The sequence below is a fragment of the Gorilla gorilla genome, chromosome 3 (genome assembly GCF_029281585.2).
Source record: "Gorilla gorilla gorilla isolate KB3781 chromosome 3, NHGRI_mGorGor1-v2.1_pri, whole genome shotgun sequence".
Lineage (NCBI taxonomy): Eukaryota > Metazoa > Chordata > Mammalia > Primates > Hominidae > Gorilla > Gorilla gorilla.
This window is the reverse complement of record NC_073227.2, coordinates 98789809-98811442: the sequence shown is the minus strand read 5'-3', so window position 1 is coordinate 98811442 and position 21634 is coordinate 98789809. Positions and strand designations below refer to the sequence as shown.

Sequence of the window (21634 nt, the reverse complement as noted above, 5' to 3'; positions counted from 1 at the left end):
GACAAACCGAACATGTTGTTGTTGCCCACAGACCACCTCTGAAGAAAGGAAATGGAAGGATAATTGCCACTATATGCCTTGATAGATAACTGATTTCCAGAAAAGCATTAGCAATGGTTGGTGTCTACTAATACATAGAGAACTGAACCAGATATGGGTTCTATTTTATTTCCAAATTAAGATGATCTTGAGTCAGCTATTCAGATTCTTTTTTGTTTCCCTATGTGTACACGGAATAGCCTAAGAAATTATCTTTCATGCTCTCTTTAGCTAAGCGAATGCTTATATTTGTCTGTCTTTATTGATAGCAGTGAAATAATAGCATTAAAAACCACATTTATTTACAGTGACCTTCAATTATGTGTTATGCCAATTTACTATTTATTGGTGAACTTCAGCGAAAATGGAGTCATTCAACAAAATTTTCACTAAACATATACTCTGTGCATAATACACAGATACGTGATAAACATTTTCTAAACACTTTCTCGATCAGGCTATATCATCAAGTATTTTATCTCCCCCTCATCTTCCTCCATTAAAATGCTTCATGGTTTTGAAATAACTTCTGAAGCATGATAATAGTTCTGAAGGGTCATAGATTAATATTTAGAGACAAAAAAGTGAAATTTGATCTTGAAAGTTCATGTTCATTGCTAAGACTTAAGGTATTTGTGTTTATCAAATAGTAATTCTTGCTATTCTAAATTGCTGTATTGTATTATGATTTTTTAAATGTTTTTCATATGTCCGTGAAAATCAGCTGGGCTAGCATAGAACCAAAAAGGGATACAATATAAAAGAACTTAGGAAAAACTGGAGTGTCATATGCAGCCATGATGTGCACAATGACAAGTGACTATATGCAAAGTCAATAATTGTATCATTGTTTTGGTCTATTGGGGATACATGTGAAAATTTTGGGTGAGTGATAAGCTTAACAATAAGAAAAGATCTGCCAGCAAGAATGGCGGAATGTTGAAGAATCCAGAGATGTTGCAGTCCTCCTTCTTTTTTTTTTTCAAGCTTTAAAGTAGACTTGGTCTTAAGCTTCTGTTCTTCTCACCAAACTCACCTTATAGAGTGCATCTACTTTTAGAGTAAATCCATCCACACCTGGCATGTTACTGACCACATGGAAATCAGGTAACTCGGAGGCAAAGTGAGCCTCAAAAGGCACATCATGGAAGTACTTATCAGTTACCTCTGGCTGATTGCGGTCCTAGGATTTCAGAAAAAAGAAATGCAAGATTTAGAAAGATGGTTCCACTATATTGGTAGGTGGCAGTGACTGGGAGGAGAAAAGCACTCTTCACTCCTGGCTTTAGGTTGGGTTGAGAGAGTATGTGCTGTGAAGCCCTCTCCATAAGTCAGTGGCTGCCTGATATGGTTTGGCTGTGTCCCCACCAAATCTTATCTTGAATTATAGTTCCCATAATCCCCATGTGTCATGGGTGGGACCCAATAGGCAGTAATTGAATCATGGTGACAGTTACCTCTATGATGTTCTTGTGATAGTGAGTGAGTTCTCATGAGATCTGATTTTTTTTTTTTTTTTTTAGACGGAGTCTTGCTCTGTTGCCCAGGCTGAAGTGCAGTGGCACGATCTCGGCTCGCTGCAAGCTCCACCTCCTGGGTTCATGCCATTCTCCTGCCTCAGCCTCCAGAGTAGCTGGGACTACAGGAGCCTGCCACCACACCCGGCTAATTTTTTTGTATTTTTAGTAAAGACGGAGTTTCACTGTGTTAGCTAGGATGGTCTCGATCTCCTGACCTCGTGATCCGCCCACCTCGGCCTCCCAAAGTGCTGGGATTACAGGCTTGAGCCACCGCGCCCGGCCCTCTGATGGTTTTTTAAGAGGCTTCTTCCCCTTTGCTCAGCACTTCTTGCTGCCGCCATGTGAAGAAGGACGTATTTGCTTCCCCTTCCGCTATGATTGTAAGAGGCCTCCCCAGCCATGCTGAACTGTAAGTCAATGAAACCTCTTTCCTTTATAAATTACCCAGTTACAGGCATGTCATTAGCAGCGTGAGAAAAGACTAATACACTAACTCTGGGAACCCACTGTCCTTTTCAAAAAGGACATGTGGTGGCTTTTGTGATCTCAAAATGCAAAAAGTGGGATATTCTAGCCCAATAATTCTCAAGTTATTTGGTCTCAGGACCCTTTACACACTTACAAATCAAGGACCCCAGAGAGTTTTTGTTTATGTGACTTACATCTATCAACATTTACTCGGTTAAAAATTAAACCTGAAAAAATTTTAAGTGTTTACTGATTAATTAATTTTAAACTGACAATAAGAAACTCATTACACGTTAACTTAAGTAAGATATTTTTTAGTGAAAATACCTAAATTCATTCCCTTCCCCAATAAAGAGAGCTGGCAATGTTTTACATTTTTGAAATCTCAGGGAAAAAACTGGATTCTCATAACTGCTTCTGAATTCCATCAGTTGTGATATGCTGTTTTGTCTAAAGTGTATGAAGAAAATCTGGCCACATAAAGCTATGTAGTTAATAGCTTTTTCAAATAATTATGGCTTTTTTTTTCCTTTTTTTTTTTTTGAGATAGGGTCTCGCTCTGTTGCCCAGGCTGGAGTGCAGTGGTGCAATCTTGGCTCACTGCATCCTTGACCTCCCAGTCTCAAGTGATTTTCTCACCTCAGCCTCCCAAGTAGCTGTGGCTACAAGTGCATGCCACCAAGACCAGCTAATTTTCAAATCTTTTCTTGTAGATATGGGGTCTCTTTATGTTTCTCAGGCTTGTCTCAAACTCCTAAGCTTAAGTGATTCTCCCACCTCAGTGTCCCAAAATGTTGGGATTACAGGCATGAGCCACCACGCCCTGCCTCTTTTTTGATACTAAATCAAAACTTGGTGAGTGGTTATTTTTTAAAGATTCGTTACAATGTGGAATCTGAAATTTTATTGATAAACTTTTTAAACTCTAAACTCATGAGGGAATAAGTATGGAAAAAAAGAGTCATCATCATATTATTTTGAAAGTAATTTTGACTCTGTAGACTCCCTGAAAGAGTATGGGGACACTCCAGGTCTCTGAACCATACTCTGAGAAACATTGGCCTAGAGTTTCCTTTTCCAAGGACATCTATAGAAGTTTGTCTTGTTACTCACCGTAACCACCACCTATGTACTAGTATTTAGCTGATCTGAAAGAAACAACAACACAAACATATATAGAGAAGAAAATATCAAGAGTGAGCTCTATCTACTTTAGGCAGAAGTCATAGCTGAGGAAATCTGCTCAAGTGTCTGCTCTTTAACACTAATAGTGAGAACTTAGCATACCAACAGCAGGAATCTGTGTTTTAGGTGTTTGTTTGGCTGAATGCATCCATACTGGGGCCCTTCATTGTAGATTGTCCCCGTGGGATCAAAGAAAGGCACATAACCATCCTTGCCCGTACAAAGATAGACTTTCTCCAGCTGGAGTTTGTAAGCAGAATTAAGATTTTGTTCTGGATTCCAAAGTACTCGGCCATAAAGGATTTGACCTGAAAAGATTGAAAGGTATTAATTAGGTCAGACTTTAAGATGAAAGAAAAACAAATGTCAAGCGTTGAAAGGGGTTAAACATGCTCCCTTAGAGTGAAAAGCACTTTTCTATGAAGAGCTCCATGATTCCATGTGCCCCTAAAATACTCATTCATTTATTGCTTCTTTTTTATTCTTATTTTCTTTTTTTCTCTGAGTTTTCTTGCTAGGGAACATTTATGGCTTTTCTTTTTTCAATAAGCATTAATTAAGCATTTAAGGGAAGCAAAGTATTCTGTTATGCATGGGGGATACCAAGGTGTGTGAGATGCAGTTGAGAGGATGGAAACAAACTCACAGTGATTGACTAAAATAGGCTCATATTTATCAAACTCATACTATTTGCCAGGTACTGTACCAAGTCCTCTCATGTGATAACTCATGCAGTGCTCACAATTTTGCAGACGAGAAACCTGAGGCACTGAGTGGGGCTAAGTGATTTGCTGAAGGTCACAAAGCAAGCAAACGGTGAGGGTGGGATTCCAAGTCAAGGTACTATGCTCTCAAACCAAACCACCACAATACTTTATTAATCACCCAAATGCTATACTGTTACATTCCACAATAGAGGAAGGTATGTCATGTTAAGAGAGCATGAAACCAGGTACAGAAATCCGCCTAGGGAATGGTATGGAGGGTTTCAAGAGACATGATATTTGAGCAGTATCCTGAAATACAATAGGCATTTGTCAGACAGTGCATTTGGGGTGGGAGTGAGAGGCAGGAGAGAACATTCTAGGCAAAAAAAAAAAAAAAAAAATCCATGTACAAAATACTGAATGCTTCAAGGATGTAAGCCCTGGTGTAGGCCGTTTCCTATGTGTCAGCTATGGCACCAAGCTCTTTACATGCAACTAACTTACTTAATCCTCCCAAGAGCCCAAAAGATAGCTTCAATTATTATTCCCATTTTTAAGTAACTTATCCAAGGTTCCACAGCAATGATGCAGTGGGAGGAGGATTTTGGAATTAGCACAAATCTGGCTAATTCCAAATGCTCATCCCAAACATTTACTATGTGGTGCTAAGTAAGTCAGTGTGACAAGAGTGGAGGGTGTGTAGAAGCTCTGGCAGGAGAGGCTTCTGGGGAGATAGACAAACCGTGCTGAGGAGGCTGGACTTGAATATATAAGTAATAAGAAACACTGGAGGGTTTTAAGCAGAAAGGTAGTAACACACTTGGGCCTTAGAAACATGGCAAATGGGTCAAGGACAAAGAGACTTAAGTCACAGAAACCTGGTAGGGGCTATTTTAATCCTCTAGTGAGAGATAGGCACCTAAAATATAGCTGTGAGGCAAGAGGATGAACTCAAGAAATGTCTAGGAGTCAGACTCCACTCATCTTAATGATAGATGGGACGTAGGATGTAGGAAGGGGAAGTTGAGGATAACCCTGAGATTTTTGGTTGGGGCACATAGAGGATGGTGATGCAGTCAGTAGGGTAGCAGATGTGGGAGGAGCATGCTTGGAAGGAGACAAGTCCAGACTTGGGCATCTCTAGGTGTCTGAAAGACATGCTGCTTGGAGAGCTTCAGTAGTTTCATATCTGCATGTGGAAACATAGAAATGAAGCTTGGAGAGATCCAGAATGAGGTCAAATCCTATGGAATGGCCGCAGAACAGTAGGAGTGTAAGAAGTTCAGAGTAAAGGGATGGCCCAAGCCATGGGGATGACCAGAGGCAGCACTCAGAGTAGGAATAGACTGAGCCAAGCATGGAATCTGAGGACACTAACACGGAAGGGGCAGAGGATGGAGGCCAGGGACAGGAGAGTGAGAAGGAGTCATCTGAGAGGCAAGATGGTGTTGGGTGAGGCTGATGCAAAGGAAACCCAACAGGAAAAAAGTGCCAGAATACATCAATTTGGTGTCATTGACAAGAGAAAGATATAGGATAGAATCCAGCCTGTGGTAAACAGATAGAGAAGTGACCGTGAAGTGAGCCATTTTCAGCAGAGAAAGCATGATGGAGAACACACATGTTTGGCATCCTTTTGAGACTGGGAGGCAATGGGATTTGAGGAAATAACTGACCCAGAGTTAGACAATGTGCTAGAATCTGGTCACAAATGCCAGTATTCTTATTACTCAGACCAGTGCTTTCCCATGGCATCACACTGCCAATCATTATAGTGCCAAGTGTGTGATTCGATTTTGAAACAGCATGAAATGGGCCTGTACCTAGATTCAGTCCTGGCTGTCCTGGAACCAACCCTGGGGGATCTTTACTGGGGTGGTGACTGAGAGCTTATGAGCAGAGATGCCAGTCCGGTGACTTAGCAAAAGCTTCTCATATCCAGGCAGAGCCTCTTTCTGCAGGTGGAGGAAGCAACTCACCTTTTGAAAAGGCTCCTTTGTAATCCATTTCTGCTAGTGACATATCAGATGTATTGGGATCCATTAGGAACACCTTCTCATTATTGCAGAGCTGAAATTCAGTGTTAAGTGAATACACAACTGGCACAGGGCGGTTGGTCTGCTGGAATGCAATGGGTATCAGGAATCTAAATGCAAGGAGAAACAAAGAGCTCTTTGAGAGCAGGGTCAGCTTTGCATATGTCATTTGAGTCACCCTCCCTTCCCCACCCTCCACAGGATTGTACACAGAGCTTTGTTGTGGGCACTAAATATTCACTGAATAAAGGGATGTGTAAGGTAAAAGGACTTTATTTGGTAGTTATTTCTTTTAAACAGAAATAATTAGTCTTAAAAAATAATTAATTACTCTTTAGGCTCTTTGGTATTCTTTGCTTTTTTTGGCCCTTTCACTCTGGGGGCTCCCAAAATTGCCCTTTGACTTCTAAAGTGCTCCCCGCTTTGGAGCCCAGCTAGATTTCTTCCCAGAGCTGCATGCTCTGAGGCTTTGACTCTTTCAACCTGATCAAAACTTTATTTATCGCATGTCCCACTTTCAGGACTTGCTAGGCGATACTCTCTTGCCTTGCTCTGTGTGCCTACCTCCCCAGCCTTCTTCCTGAGCCCTTTCCTTCCGTGTCTCCTTCTGGCAGATAAGCGCTCCCAAGGCTCAGTTCTGGGACCCTTATTGTTCTCCCTCAATAACTTCACCCAAGATGATCTCAGCCTTGTCACTGAGTGCATTTGCTATCTCAAAGGTAGTAATGACAAATTTAACTATCCAATCCAGATTTCTCCTCTAAGCTCCGAAACACGTATCTGGCTGTCAAATGGTAGCTCTACATGGCTGTCAGATAACCCAAACTCAGTATGCTCTTCCCTTGCAAACCTGCTCTTCCTTCTAGTGTTATTATCTCAGTGAAAGGCAAAAAAAGAGGTGCCAGCCCCTTAAGTGTTCTCCCTGGAGTCACTATTAGTTCTGTCTAGGCTATTCTACATCTATCATGAAATGGATGAGCCAGTGTCATTTTCAAAAACTCAAATTTGCTTAATATCCTTCAGTGGTTTCCCATATCCCTTAGAAGGAAGAGCAATATTTTTGCCATGACTGGTAAAGCTCTGGCCTCTGCCTATTTCTACAGACTCATCTCCAGCTACTCTTCCCCTTCCCTCCATTTCTGGGATCTAGCCAGACTGGCCTTCTTTCAGTCTCTTGACCAGCTCTCTACTCCATGATCTCTAGTGCCCCAGGGCTCAATTATTCAGCAAATATTCACTGAGCATATATTATACAGTAGACATCATTCTAGTAATAGGAATTCATCTGTGGATGAAACAGAAAAACATGATCTCAGGGAAGTTACATTCTAAGGAAGATAGTAAGCAAAATAAATAAAAAATAACATAGCATGCTAAAAGGTAACAGGTGATAAGGAGAACAATTAGGCAGAGAAAGGGTAATGCTAGAAGGAGGTTCAACTGGAAATTCTAAATAATATGGTCATGGGTGTAAATTGGTGCAGCCATTATGTAAAACAGTATGGAGCATCCTCAAAAAATTAAAAATAGAACTATTACATGACCCAGCAATCCCTATTCCTGGTATATACCCAAACAAGGGGAAATCAGCATCTTGTAGAGACATCTGCACTCCTATGTTCATTGTAACATTATTCACAATAGTTAAGATTTGGAAACAACCAGTGTCCATCAATGGATTAATCAATAAAGAAAATGTGGTGTATATACACACAATGAAATAGTCAGTCTTAAAAAAATAAGGAGATCCTGCCATTTGTGACCACATGGATGAACCTGGAAGACATTATACTATGTGAAATTAGCCAGACACAGAAAAATACTGCACAATTTCACTTATATATGGAATCATAAAAAGCTGTTTCGGGTGGGAACAAAAAACTCCAAAAGCTGGATACACAGAAACAAAGAGAACAGTGGTTACCAGGAGCGACGAGGAGGGGGATATGGGGAAATGTAAGTCAAAAGGTGCAAAGTTGCAATAATATTATGTACTGGACATTTCCTAAGAGAGTAGATTTCAGGTACTCTTATCATACACACACACGTGTGCATGCAGGTAACTAAGTGGGGAGATGGGTATGTTAATTTGTTTGACTTTAGTAATCATTTCACTATGTGTATCAAACCATAATGTTTTACACCTTAAATATATACCATAAAGAGAGAGAAAGGAAGAAACTCAGTCATGGAAGGCCTCAGTGAGAGGAAAACATGCAAAGGCTTGAAGCAGGCAATGGAGTAAGACATGCGGCTATGTGGAGAGGAAGCCCTCCAGGAAGAGGAAATGGCAAAGGCAAAAAGGTCTGGGGTAAGAGTGTGTGCAATACATTAGAGGAATGACCAGTCAGCCAGGGTGGCTGGAGAACAGTGAGGGAGATAAGATCACAGAGGTAACTTGGGACCAGATCCCATAAAGCCTTACCTGTACTGTCAGGACTTTAGGGTTTATTTAAACTGTGGAGTGTTTTGAAAAAGTGAGGGGTTTGCTGTGTTAAGAAGAAACTACAGGGTGGCTACAGGGGACTTTGTTAACAGGCTATTTCAATAATTTAGAAAAGTGATGATAATGGTTCTGACCAGGGCTTTTGCCAGGTGGGCAGTGAAAATAACTGGATTTTTAATATATTTTAAAGGAGAGGCCTAAAATCCTTGATGACAGTGCCAGAATAAGAGAAATCTCAATGATATTGTTAAGATTTGGGTGTAAGCACCTAGAACAGAGAGATTGACAAAGCTTTTCTGTAAACAGCCAGATAGTAAATATTTTAAACTTTGTGGGCCATATGGGGTACATGCACAGATACATGCTGGTAGGTCTGATGCACAGATGTAGGTATGATGATAGAAGCTTGCATAAGTTCTCTTCTGATTTCTTCTGTTTCCTCACTCCAACAGGACAGAAAGGTCACCAGTTGAAGGTGACAACAGGGGAGAAGCAGCAAGTTTGTGGGAAGGAATAAAATAGGCGAGAGGAAGAAAAGGCCTACGATAAAATACAACAGCCCTTTATGCTAAAAACTCTCAATAAAGTAGGTATTGATGGGACATATCTCAAAATAATAAGAGCTATTTATGACAAACCCATAGCCAATATGATACTGAATGGGCAAAAGCTGGAAGCATTCCCTTTGAAAACCTGCACAAGACAAGGATGCCCTCTCTCACCACTCCTATTCAACATAGTGTTGGAAGTTCTGGCCAGGGCAAGCAGGCAAGAGAAAGAAATAAAGGGTACTCAAATAGGAAGAGAGGAAGTCAAATTGCCTCTGTTTGCAGATGACATGATTGTATATTTAGAAAACCCCATTGTCTCAGCACCAAATCTCCTTAAGCTGATAAGCAACTTCAGCAAAGTCTCAGGATAAATAATCAATGTGCAAAAATCACAAGCATTCCTATACAAGAGTAACAGACAAACAGAGAGCCAAATCATGAGTGAACTCCCATTCACAATTTCTACTATGAGAATAAAATACCTAGGAATCCAACTTACAAGGGATGTGAAGGACCTCTTTAAGGAGAACTACAAACCACTGCTCAAGGAAATAAGAGAGGACACAAACAAATGGAAAAACATTCCATGCTCACGGATAGGAAGAATCAATATTGTGAAAATGGCCATACTGCCCAAAGTAATTTAGATATTCAATGCTATTCCCATCAAGCTACAAACGGACTTTCTTCACAGAATTAGAAAAAACTACTTTAAATTTCATGTGTAACCATAAAAGAACCCGTATACCCAAGACAATCCTAAGCAAAAAGAACAAAGCTGAAGGCATCATGCTACCTGACTTCAAACTATACTACAAGGCTACAGTAACCAAAACAGCATGGTACTTGTACCAAAAGAGATATATAGACCAATGGAACAGAACAGAGGCCTCAGTAATAACGCCACACATCTACAACCATCTGATCTTTGAAAAACCTGATAAAAACAAGCAATGGAGTCCAGTTTCAGTTTTCTCCATTTGGCTAGCCACTTTTCCCAATGCTATTTATTAAATAAAGAATCCTTTCCCCATTGCTTGTATTAAGTCCAAAATCCCTGTATCAGTCTTGATTTTGTATGTGTGTTGTAGTTCTATCGCATCCACATGGAGCTATATAGGGGATCCAAGGTTAAGCCTGGGGGAGTCACCCTGGGAATAATGGGGCATCTGCAAGTAATAATCTCCCTGATGTAAAGCAAGGACCCCCAACTCTGAAGCCTCAGTATCCTCAGCAACATTCTTCCTCTGCCACCTCCCACATTTATGCCACACAGGGCCTGAGGACAGTGTTGGTGTCCTCCTTGATCCTTTTAGCCAGTTTCAAACCGTCATTCCTCTGTCCCGTTAAAAAATCCAGAACCTACCCTGGAGAAACTCTACTTACACATGTGCACCGAGATATATATAAGAATTTTCTTTGTAATAGAGAGAAAGCCAAAGGGAGTGGTCAAATATATTGTGGAATTTTCCTACCATGAATACCTTAATGCAGTGAGCAACAAACTACAGCTACATGAATCAACACAAATGAATCAACAAATGATTCACTGAGTTAAAAAAAAGAGTAGCAGAGATAATTCATGCAGTATGAAACTTATATACAGTGGTTCCCCCCTCATTCATGGGTTTGCTTTCCTCAGTTTCAGTTACCTAAGACCTACCATAGTCCAAAAATATTAAACAAAAAATTCCAGAAATAAACAATTCGTAAGTTTTAAATCATATACCATTTTTACTAGCATGATGAAATCTTGTGCCTTTCTGCTCCATCCTGCCTGGAACAGGAATCGTCCCCTTGTTCAGCATCTCCACATTGTATATGCTACCCATTTGTGAGTCACTTAGTAGCTGTCTTGGTTAGCAGATTGAAAAAACGTTGTACATATAGGGTTTGGTATTATGTGTGGTTTCAGGCACCCACTGGGGCTCTTGGAACATTTACTCCAAGCATAAGGGGGGACTACTGTCTAGAGTTCAAAAACTTGCAAAACCATGTAGAAGTATACATGAGGTATAACCATAAACCAAAACAATGAATAATAAATACAAATATCAGGTTAGTGGTGACCCTAGTGGGGAAGAGAGAGGGAGTATGATTGGAGAGGGGCATTGAGGGTATTGAAGGAGTACTGGTAATGTTCTGTTTCTTGAGTTTCTTAAGGTGGGTGGTAGATCTGCTATATGATATATATATATAGTCTTCTGAATATCTGAAATATTACATAATTTTTAAACATTTAAATGAATTAAAATTCCCCAGCATATCCCATCAGATTATTTTCCCATTGTTCTTCCTTACTGCAGCCAACTACCATTTTCCTGGTCACCTTCCTTCCTTCATTTGGCTAACTATGGTGCTTCCTGGCATTGTTCCTGCCATGAATCTTTGTGACTTAAACATCCATTCAGATGAACTATCAACTACCCCAGACTCCCAGTTCCTTGACTCCCTCACCTCCAAACAGCTTGTTCACCACCCTGCTACAGCTACCTACTCTTCATAGGCCCGTTATGCACCATCACCAAAAATCTCATTTCCAGCACCTCGCTCTCTACCACCTCATGTCTTTCCAGCTCCTCTCTTCTTTTCCTCCCACTTCTTAATTGCTCAGCCACACCAGGACCTCCCAACCACATTAGCAGAATGCACGGGAAAGGGAGAGCGTGCACTCTCGTGGTGGGAATGGACATACGTAGCTACATATTTACAAACATGCTGGAAGACAGTTTGGCAGTTTCTTAAAAAGTTAAACATACATCTGTCATATGATCCAGTCACTCCATTTTTAGGTATTTACATAAGAAAACAGAAAACACATGTTTATATAAAGCTCGTACATATAGGTTCATAGAAGCTTTATTTATCATAGCCCCAAACTGGAAACAACTGAAATGTTCATCAGTTGATCACTGATAAACAAATTGTAGTACATCCATACCATGAAGTCCAACCCAGAAATAACAGGAACAAATACTGATACACCCAACACAGATGAATCAAAATCATCATGCGGAGTGAGATGAGCCAGAGAGAGAGAATTCGCATTGTATGATGTCATTTATAAAACACTCTAAAAAATGCAAACTTATCCATAGTGGCAGAAAACAGATCTGTGGTTATCTGCAGAAAGGGAAGGGATGATGTGAGGGAGGAACTACAAAGGCACACGAGGAATCTTTTTGGAAATGGATATGTTCCCTATCTTGTCTCTATCTTGACTGTGGTGATGTTTCACAAGTGTATACATAGGTAAAAATTTATCGAATTGTACAGTTTAAATATGTACAATTTTATGTCGATAATATGACAATTTAAAAGCAGTTCCACACCATCTGATCTGCTGCTAGCTGTAACCCTCTAGTATATTTACTCTTTTCCACTGTCTGAGATGGCCCTGTTTCTTTCCTCCTCTCTTCTCAAACCTCGACATTCTTCACTTTCAGCAAATGTAGGGCTTTTCATTTCACAGGAAGAATAGCTTCAATCAGATATCCACTTTGTCATCCTTATCCTCCTAGTGTCCCAATTCTCCTTTCACCTGCTTCCATTGATTCACTGCCTGCCTCTTCAGTGGATGAACTCTCTGTGCTTCCAGCTATGGCCAGCCCTTCCCTCATGCCCTGGATCTACTCCCTTGCTCCGCTCAAGTATCTGGCTCTGCAAGCTTTCCCTCTATCCCCTGCATCATCAACTTTCCCCTCGATTGGATTATTCCCACCAGCATACAAGCATCCTGAAATAAAGCAAATAAAACCTGCTGTTTATTTGACTCCTCATCTGTTTCCAGTTATTGCCCCTTTGCTCTGGCATCCTCTATGGCAACTCCTCAAGCACTGTTTATCCCTGCTGTCTCTACTTTCTCGCCTCCTCTCAAGCTCACCCCTATCAGGCTTGAATCCCCTTTAGTCCACCAAACCTGCTCTTGGCGGAGTTCACCAATGACCTCAGTATTGACAAATCCAATAGCCAATTCTCAGTCTTTTATTTAAAAGCCACATTTCAAATAGTCTTCTGTTAATGTTAATGTCAGATTCTGTCTTGGGCATTTTATCTCAGCAATGTTTTCTATATACTTTGCTCAGCTCCTAGAAAGGTGACCCTAGACTATAAACTGCCTGAGAGCACAGATTACTTTTAATCCTCTGCTCTAGTGTAGTGCTATCACCTCAATGCCTTGACCTGAGCAAAACACATGAGAAGAGCTGAATAAATATGAATGAATGAATGAATGAATGAATGAATATACAGCACAATACAGTCTCAGGTCTGAGGTGAATATGGGCTGATGTATGGTTGAGTCTCATTATTCACAATTGTTATGCTCTATAAAGTCTCCACAAATAATGAATTAGTGGATATTGAGCCATAGCTACTAGAAGAAATATAGGGTTAGATTCCTATGAGCCTCTGTTCACAACATTTATATCAACCAGTTAACATATAACCTTGTTTTATGTCTGTTTCTGTGTAAAGACCCCTTATTTAATATATATTATTGATTCATTTCTATTGAACTCATGGTTATCATAAGGCACATTACAGCCTTCTGATGCTTAGAAATACTAGAAAGCACTTTGGCATTATACTTGGGAGCCATTCTAAATGGAGAAATCATCAACAAAAGGCACAAAAATGCAAAAAACATGGCACTGAATAGACTGTGCATAGGATGCTTGTTTGGAGTATGAGAGCCGCAACAAGAAGGCAGAGTATCACCGGGTTTGACGTCAGCTGGGGATGTGTGTGTTAAGTGACTCAAATGTTTTGTGACTCTGCTGTGCATGTCAGTGAATGACTATGAAAGCACCATGTTGATTTGGGGGTTACAAATAAATTTTAGTGAGTAGGAGAATTCACAAATAAGGAATCAACAAATAATGAGGATTGACTATATTTTCCTACCTTTCTGGGGCATGTGCAGTGCAGGCCAAAGGCTTCTCTCCTGGGCCAACCCATGGCTGTGTGGGCTGCACTGTGCAAGGGATCAGGTAGATGGTGTACTCTCCCGAGTAGTCCTTCCTGGAAACATGCAGAGCAGACTGTGATCGTAGGGAACAACTGATAGGTTGCTGGCTTACTCAGAAAGATATGGCCTTCACTAAACAGTTTTCAGGTGGTATTTGTGTCCAGCATCTAAGAACTTTACAAGTCTGCAAAAACCATTTTCGGGAACTCATCTTCGATTATCCTAACCTTCAGAGTATTATCCAGAGGTGTTAAATAGAGCTACTTTCATGTATTCAGGTATTCAGGACCTTCTCATGAGGAAAGCTAAGAAAGGCAGACTACATATGAAAACATAGAAGGCTCAGGTGATGACAGAACAGAATTGGCCATTTCCTTTGGATTTCATGAGACTTGTTTGACAATTTCTGTTTAGTGTTTCTTGATGACAGATACCCTATTCAATGCATTCCCAAATGGAAAAGCAGCTTTTATTTCTGAAGATGTGATAGTGTCAGGTGCTGCTGTGACACAGGAGGTAGCAAATGTCTCAGGATTCCAGGACACCACTCCAGAGCATATGGAAGCAGCACCCTGCAGAAAGTCCCTGCACCCGTTTCACTCACACTCAATTCTGAGGTTCCCCTTTCAAACTCTATAGCCTCATCCCTTTATAAAGTCGAAGAACAAGATCACTTCTCATTAGAGACCACTCACGGGGACTTGGGGACTTCCCTGTTTATGGGGGGCCCAGGATTCTCCAGTTCATGACTCTGTGAGCAGGAAGCCTTTGGACCTCTCTCCTATTTCATCTCCCACACTTCTCACTGGGTGGCAGCTCCAACCCTGTCAGGTGGCCTGCAAGGCAGCCAAGCATTCAGAAGCTTCAGGAACCTTCTTCAAGGGCCTTGGGAGTCTGTCATCCATTGAATGGAGAGCACAGGGCTATGAATCTTCATTATAACTGTTTGTGAGGGATCTGTCAACAGTTCTCATAAATGCTGTGCTTGTTTTGACCATTTTGGGATACTTATCTATTTATCAGTAAATTGACAGCAAAGATTTGGTTAAAAACAATAATAAAACTTTTATGTCACATCCTGGGGTCAGTGTAGTGGACTGGCACAGGCTGAAAACTGGGAACCAGTAGAACCTCAGCTTGCCTCTGCCATGGCTGCATGACTTTAACAAAGCATGAGGACTTTCAGGGCTGTTGTTTCTAAGCTCCTTCCTGTTCTAAAAGTCTGTATGTCTGCAGTTTTCCTTCAAAGCTTGGATCAGCAGGAAATGAGACTTTGTATACCATATTTAAATTACATGGAAACTGACACCTATAATGTGGATAGTAACCCTTCATTAATAGAAATATTCAAATAGGCAGAACAATCCATGCCTGGCTAGATTGTGACTAGCTCTAGTCAAACCCTGTAGGGGCTCTCCTTGCACTAGAGAGTAGAAGCCAGAGGCTGCACATTGGTTTACAAGGCCCCACCCCATGGCCCTACTCCCACTCCTTACTTCTTCAGCATTATTGTCTATTACTCTCTTTGCTGCTCACTCCCTGCCAGCCATATGGGCCTCCTTGTTGTTCTCCAAGCATGCCCAAATGTTGCCATCTTAGGAACTTTACCAGGAACCCTGTTTCCCATGTTTCTGCATAGCCAACTCCCTCACCTCCTTCAAGTCTTTGCTCAGATAAGGTCTACTGGGAACATTCTAATTAAAATTATAATGTCTCCCCATTCCTGTCTCCCCTTACCCTGCTCCATACCATTCATTTTCCCATAGCGCTTATCACCTTCTGACATTTGTTATACTTTGCTTATTATGTCTACTGTTTTGTATCTCCTTACTTTAAGTCCTATACTTAGGGATCTTTATTTTGTTTACCAATATATTCAAGGTGCCCAGAACCTTCTCTGACACACAGTAAACATTCCATAAATACTTGTTGAACAAATGAATGCAAGACAAATAGCATAGCCTCCCAAGCCTTCGGTCCTACTTTTCTCTATTCCTAAATACTACTTAGGTCCATTTCCTCATGATGCCTTCAAACATGTCAAACACAGTCTTAGGCACATGTCTTTAATCTTGCAGTTCTTTTAATCTCCTTGCTAGAATCTAAGCATTTCCCATATCACAACGTGGACCATAAGTTGTCTTACCTCTTTCAGGAATCCTTATACAACTCCCCAGCCTCTGGCTCTCTCTTCCCTGAACAACTACGGTCTTGATATTATCCTGTATCTCTCACAGTGTGCTTAGCATGGAGTGCTTGGTGGGGTTCTTCATTTTGTCATTTATCTATGTATTTTATCTCCTCACCTCAAAGGTAAGCTCCTAAAAGATACTTGCTCAGAACCTATCACATGCTAAAACCTGTGGTTCCGGGGATTTAAGATGAATCATATGTGCCTTCTACTCTGGAGAAGCTCACAATCTAGTGAAAAACTGGGACCAGCAGATAGACCATCATAAGATAATGAGCTGTGTTACAGCAGAAGCTGGAACAGAGTAGGAACCAGGAGGAGGGAGCTGCTAGCACTGTATGGGAAGTCAGGGAAGCTGCCACAAAGGGGCCAGTATTTGAGCTGGGCTGGGTCTCAGAGGAGTTAGTTTTGCAAGGGGAAAAGAGCAGCAAGGGCTGAGGGAATTGCAAAAGCATGGAGGTGTGGATGGGCTGGTGGGTTCAGGGATTGGTGAGTAACTAACGTGGATAAAAGGCTGGGTTTGACATGAAACCAGAGGGGAGGCTGGGCCTTGTATGCTGCATAAGGAGGGTGGGCTTCATCCAAGTGGCAATGAAGATGTCAGCAGAATACTTAAAGGAAGACAGTTTCCCTGTCTATAAACTGGGACAAAGAACATGAAGCACAGTCCTTGAAGGTTATTAGATATCAATTTCAAAGGAATCACTATACAATAAAAATATCTGATATAAGATCAAAAATTTTAAGTTAAGAAAAAATTTTTTTTGAAAATGATTCTCAAGACAATTTGAAGTAAGATTTTAATGCTAAATATAGCTCTTACTCTCATTATGTATAAAATGGGGATCATATATTTATGACAGATTCCTGGTTGCCCACTTATCCTTTTCATAGTGGTTTTAATTTTTTTTTCCATTCTTCCCTTTTACAGATGGGGGATATTTTACTATAGTTATTAAATTCCTATTCTACCTCTATACTGGGTCTGGGAGAGGAATAAATCTTGTAAACGACACATGGGCTTAATCAGAGATACTATATTTTGCACTGGTCGTTGTAATTGAAATGAAATTTCTTTATTCGATAAAGGTTTTAGTTAGACACATTTCCCAGCTTCCCTTGTAGGCAGGTGTGCCATGTGACTAAGTTCCCCACCATAGGTTGTAGGTGAAAGTGATGTGTGCCCCTTCTGGTCTCACCCTTGGAATAAGTGTAAGCACTTCCTATTTATATATCAGAAGTTGATCCGAGCAAGATTTGTTTCTTTCTTTCTTTGCTAGAATGTCACTTCTTTTAATTATTATTATTATTTTTTAAGAGTGAGGATCTCTTTCTGTTGCCCAGGCTGGAGTGCAGTGGCTATTTGCAGGTGGCATCATGGCTAACTGCAGCTTCGCACTCCTGAGTTCAAGTGATCCTCCTGAGTAGCTGGGCTACCAGCTAGCACCACTACTCCCAGCTGAGGGCTATTTCTATCAATTCCCCTTTTAAAATAAAAGTCTAGCCTTCAGAGAAAAGCGCTATTTCTCAAGCTCCTGAAAGAAATGGAAAACCATTCAGCTCTACCCATGGAGGCCTCCATCACTGTATTTACCTGTTATAAGAGCTTGTGGCTCTCCAGAGTTGATGTGGAGAATCAAAAGTCTGAGCGCTCCATAATAGCTGCAAGTCAAATTCAATTCCTCCTAGGTGGTCTGGAGTCAATATGAAAGATTTCACATCTGGGAGAGTGTGGTGCTCCATCACAAACTGTCCTATTTGAAGGGGAAACACATGCATTTATTGTACTTGTGGTAGAGCTTGAGTTTGATTGTACCTGGTAGAGCCCCACAAAAGCCTGAGAACTGAATTAATGTTCTTCTCTCAAACAACTAAGCTTAGCCCATTTTGCCCCTTAGAATATATTCCACACTGGACAGCATGGCATCTCACCCTAGCCCATCGTCCTACTTGTGATGGTCATCATAGTCATAGGTATTTATTTATAAACAATAGGAATATTCCTTGTGGAAATGGTGCTAATGAGTATATTCACAATAATAGGGGTCTTTATGCGACAATGAACACTGAACATACATAGCTTTGAATTCTAACCAACATGTTTCTTGGAGGTAGAAAGGTCTCAGTAGTTTATAAATAGAAATATCAGCATCAGATAAAAGTCACATTTAGGGCCATTCAAGTCCTTGGTAGAAGGGTATAATTATAAACATCATTAAAAGGGTAAATCTTATCAGCAAGATACCCCCACTCTTTAAAACTGCACTGAAATAGCATCGTGAATAAATAAAGGTAGAGGGAATATTTTAGATTAAAAGAAACTAAAGCAATATAACAATCAAAATGTAACATATGAATCATAACTGGAACTTCTTTCTTTGTATGTAAGCAGTTATAAAATAAACAAATATAAAAATAAGTGGAAAAGACGTTTGTGGAACAATAAAGGAAATATGAATAGAGACTGGATATTATTGAATCAATGCTAAATATCGTAGAAGTGATCATGATGTTGTGATTTTATAAGAGAATGTCCTTGTTCTTAGGAGATGTCAACTGAAGTATTTCGGGTAACTTGACATGAAGTCTGCAACTTGTTTCTGAACGGTGTGACAAAAAAAGGTATGTATGGATGGATGTATGTGCACATGGATGTATAGCAAAATGTTAATCATTGTTGACTGTCTTTTACTGTTCTATTCTTTCAACTTTCTGTATGTGTGAAATGTTTCTTAATAAAAAGTTGGAAAAAAAATGGCATTGATATTACCTCTGAATTTGGCATGGGTCTTGAATTCAATGACAAGACGGCCATCCTCTCGAATGTAGATTCTTATTATCTGAAGCCTTGCAGAGAGCACGCTGTCTGTCTGGATTCCTGGGCAGGAAAGCAGAGAGAAAATGCTAGGGCATGGAAAATTCCTCCCTGACAGCAACCACATATAAGTTATCCCAAGGACACCTCCAAGTATAGCTGCACATTTATTTGAATGTAACAAGATAACATTTATATGTCTATAGAAACATATGCCAATTAAAATTGTATGACAGTTAAATTTCACTTGGTTCTTTTTTTTTTTTTGTAATGGTTCCACTGTTCTTGACATAGACTTTTCAAACCTGTAAGTTCCACTTAGCCCAGATGCAGGGTTCAGCAAAAAAATGAATCTTAAAACTTCTTACTATCAAACTTTACACCAGGGTATGGTTACAGCACATCTGCTTCTTACTGTATTTTCTTTTCCTCGCCAAGATACCTTTCCGGACTTAACAGAGGTATAAACAAAGTCCTGGTGGCTACATTTAGTACTCAAACCAAAGGAGAATTAAAGCCAGCTTGTAGAACGCCAACATGACACAAGAAAGCTGTGGCTTTAATAAAGGAAATTGTAGTCATGGTACCCAGTGAGTTCAGAAAGACCAAAACCAAAGAGTAACGTAAGGAGGAGAAACATGAACTTGAACAAAATAAAACAAAAACAAGAGCTCAAGGAATTATCTGACCCAGAGTGGGAAAGCTGCCTGAAGTTATTTTCCCATGAGAAATATAAAGCAAAAAATGATTTGAGCCTAAGACATTTCACAGAAGAAAGGACTACACTATCAGCCCTTTGTATCTGTAGGTTCTACATCATGGATTCTGCATCTGTGGATTCACCCAACCTCAAATAGAAAATATTAGAATAAAAATGCATCTGCACTAAACATATACAGATGTTTTTGTCATTATTTTCTAAACAATATAGCATAACAACTATTTATATAGCATATGCATTGTATTAGGTTTATAAGTAATCTAGAGATGACTTAAAGCATAAGAGAGTATATGTATAGGTTATATGTAAATACTACACCATTTTATATGAGGGACTTGAGCGTCCTCAGATCTTGGTGTCTGTGGGAGGTCCTGGAACCAAACACTAATAGATATGAATGATGACTGTAATTTCAATTAGCAGAGATGAAGCTTTCTCAAAAGAAAACTCTTGTATTTTTTTTTAGTATGTTTGCCCCAGATAAAGCACCTCACCCCTGAAGAGGAAAACAGGGAGGATGGCAGCAGCAGAATTTAGGGGAAATGGGTTTGGGGAAATAGGTTAGGGGTAGTGTGTGAAGCACAGGACACTAAAAATGAGGGGAAAAAAAAAACCAAGAAAAACAAAAATAACCAAGAACGATTGGAGAGAACGGAGGGGAAAATTGGGGAGTTTTAAGGAGCATCTATGTGGAAGCAGTAGGAGGAGGTAGTTGTGGCAACTGAGTGGGGGTGAGGTGTGGGCTCCCAGCTGAAGGGCTGCCTCCCACTTAGTTCTTGGAGGCTCCTCCCAAAGAGGACAGTAATGGGGATGAGCCTGAGGGAAAGGTCATTTTAAACATTCAGTATCACAGCTCTTGACTTCAGAAGGTTAAAATCCCTTCTTTTGAGGATGCAATTAAAGAGCAGACTCTTTGCCAAATGAATAAAGTGGGCTACTTGACATAAATATTTCAAGTGCTCTTGACACATTTTTCCATTTCTTTGCATCTGATTTGAAGATCCTTTTGCGCTGTAAAAACATGAATCACACCATTTTTCACTAGGAGAAAAATGAAAATCATTTGGGTTATATTCCAAAAGAACACACACCCATCTGAATCCCTAATGGGCAGTAGAGGACTCATCTGTCACTTGCCATCCTCTACTCTGGGACCTTAGCTATCTGGGCTGAGACCTTCCAGCATCAGGACAGAAGGACATCATTCTTTTCGGGAACCACAGATCTGCACTTTGAGGTGGCCTCACTTTGTCTATGGGATAACAGGATGAGAAATGCAGCTACTGTTAAAAGTCACTACTCTTCTTTTAATCTTGCTTGAGTGAAGCCCTAACTAAAGGGATAGTTAAGGCGTCAGTGGGCATACCTGTTCTCCAGAGAACAGTGTCATAGAAGAAAGAAAACTCCATCTCGGTGTGGTGCTCCAAGGAGGCCCAGCCCCTGGGGGCTGTCACATAGATGTAGGACACATATAGAGGCACGTGCACTGTCAAGAAGGACTGGGCAGAGTCCCTCACCTGCCGAGGAAGCAGTATGCACACAGAGTTATTTCTCCCCTGGGATGAAAAGACATACTGTCACCACATCTTGGTTCCATTTTCATTCACCCATGTAGTCACACACTTATTCAATAATTATTAAGCAAGTGCCCATGATTGCACTTACTTATTTAAAAAAATAAAGGAACTAATGGAATAGAAAGCAGCCAGGATGCTTCTTTCGACAGGGTCATGTGCAGAGGCTTCTCTAAGGAGGTGGCACTTGAACAAAAATACTTTTGAAGTGGGAGAATGAGCTCTGTTCAGTTGCTAGAAGATTTGGCTGAAATTTTAGAATATCACAATTATTCCCAAGGATCAACCCGGTGGATGTGGGATCTACCACTCAGTACAAACTCCCTGTGTTGACCATTTGCCAGTGACCTGTAGGAGAGCCCAAGTCAACCATCATCAGGAAGATGCCCACATCCGGACGCCTGGGAGGAGC

General features: G+C 40.5%; 1 protein-coding gene across 3 annotated transcripts in view; it reads right to left on the bottom strand.

Moving 5' to 3' along the window:
- Window positions 1-21634, bottom strand: part of FRAS1 (Fraser extracellular matrix complex subunit 1) — a 484406-nt gene that overhangs the window by 3733 nt on the left and 459039 nt on the right. For all 3 annotated transcript variants that reach the window (XM_004038871.5, XM_055385587.2, XM_055385586.2), the window contains 7 exons: window positions 21015-21165; window positions 18883-18990; window positions 17707-17866; window positions 13858-13974; window positions 5899-6065; window positions 3315-3520; window positions 1076-1222 (listed from right to left, as the gene is read on the bottom strand). In XM_004038871.5, coding sequence (XP_004038919.5) covers window positions 1076-1222; window positions 3315-3520; window positions 5899-6065; window positions 13858-13974; window positions 17707-17866; window positions 18883-18990; window positions 21015-21165 — 1056 coding nt within the window. The remainder of the gene's footprint in view (window positions 1-1075; window positions 1223-3314; window positions 3521-5898; window positions 6066-13857; window positions 13975-17706; window positions 17867-18882; window positions 18991-21014; window positions 21166-21634) is intronic.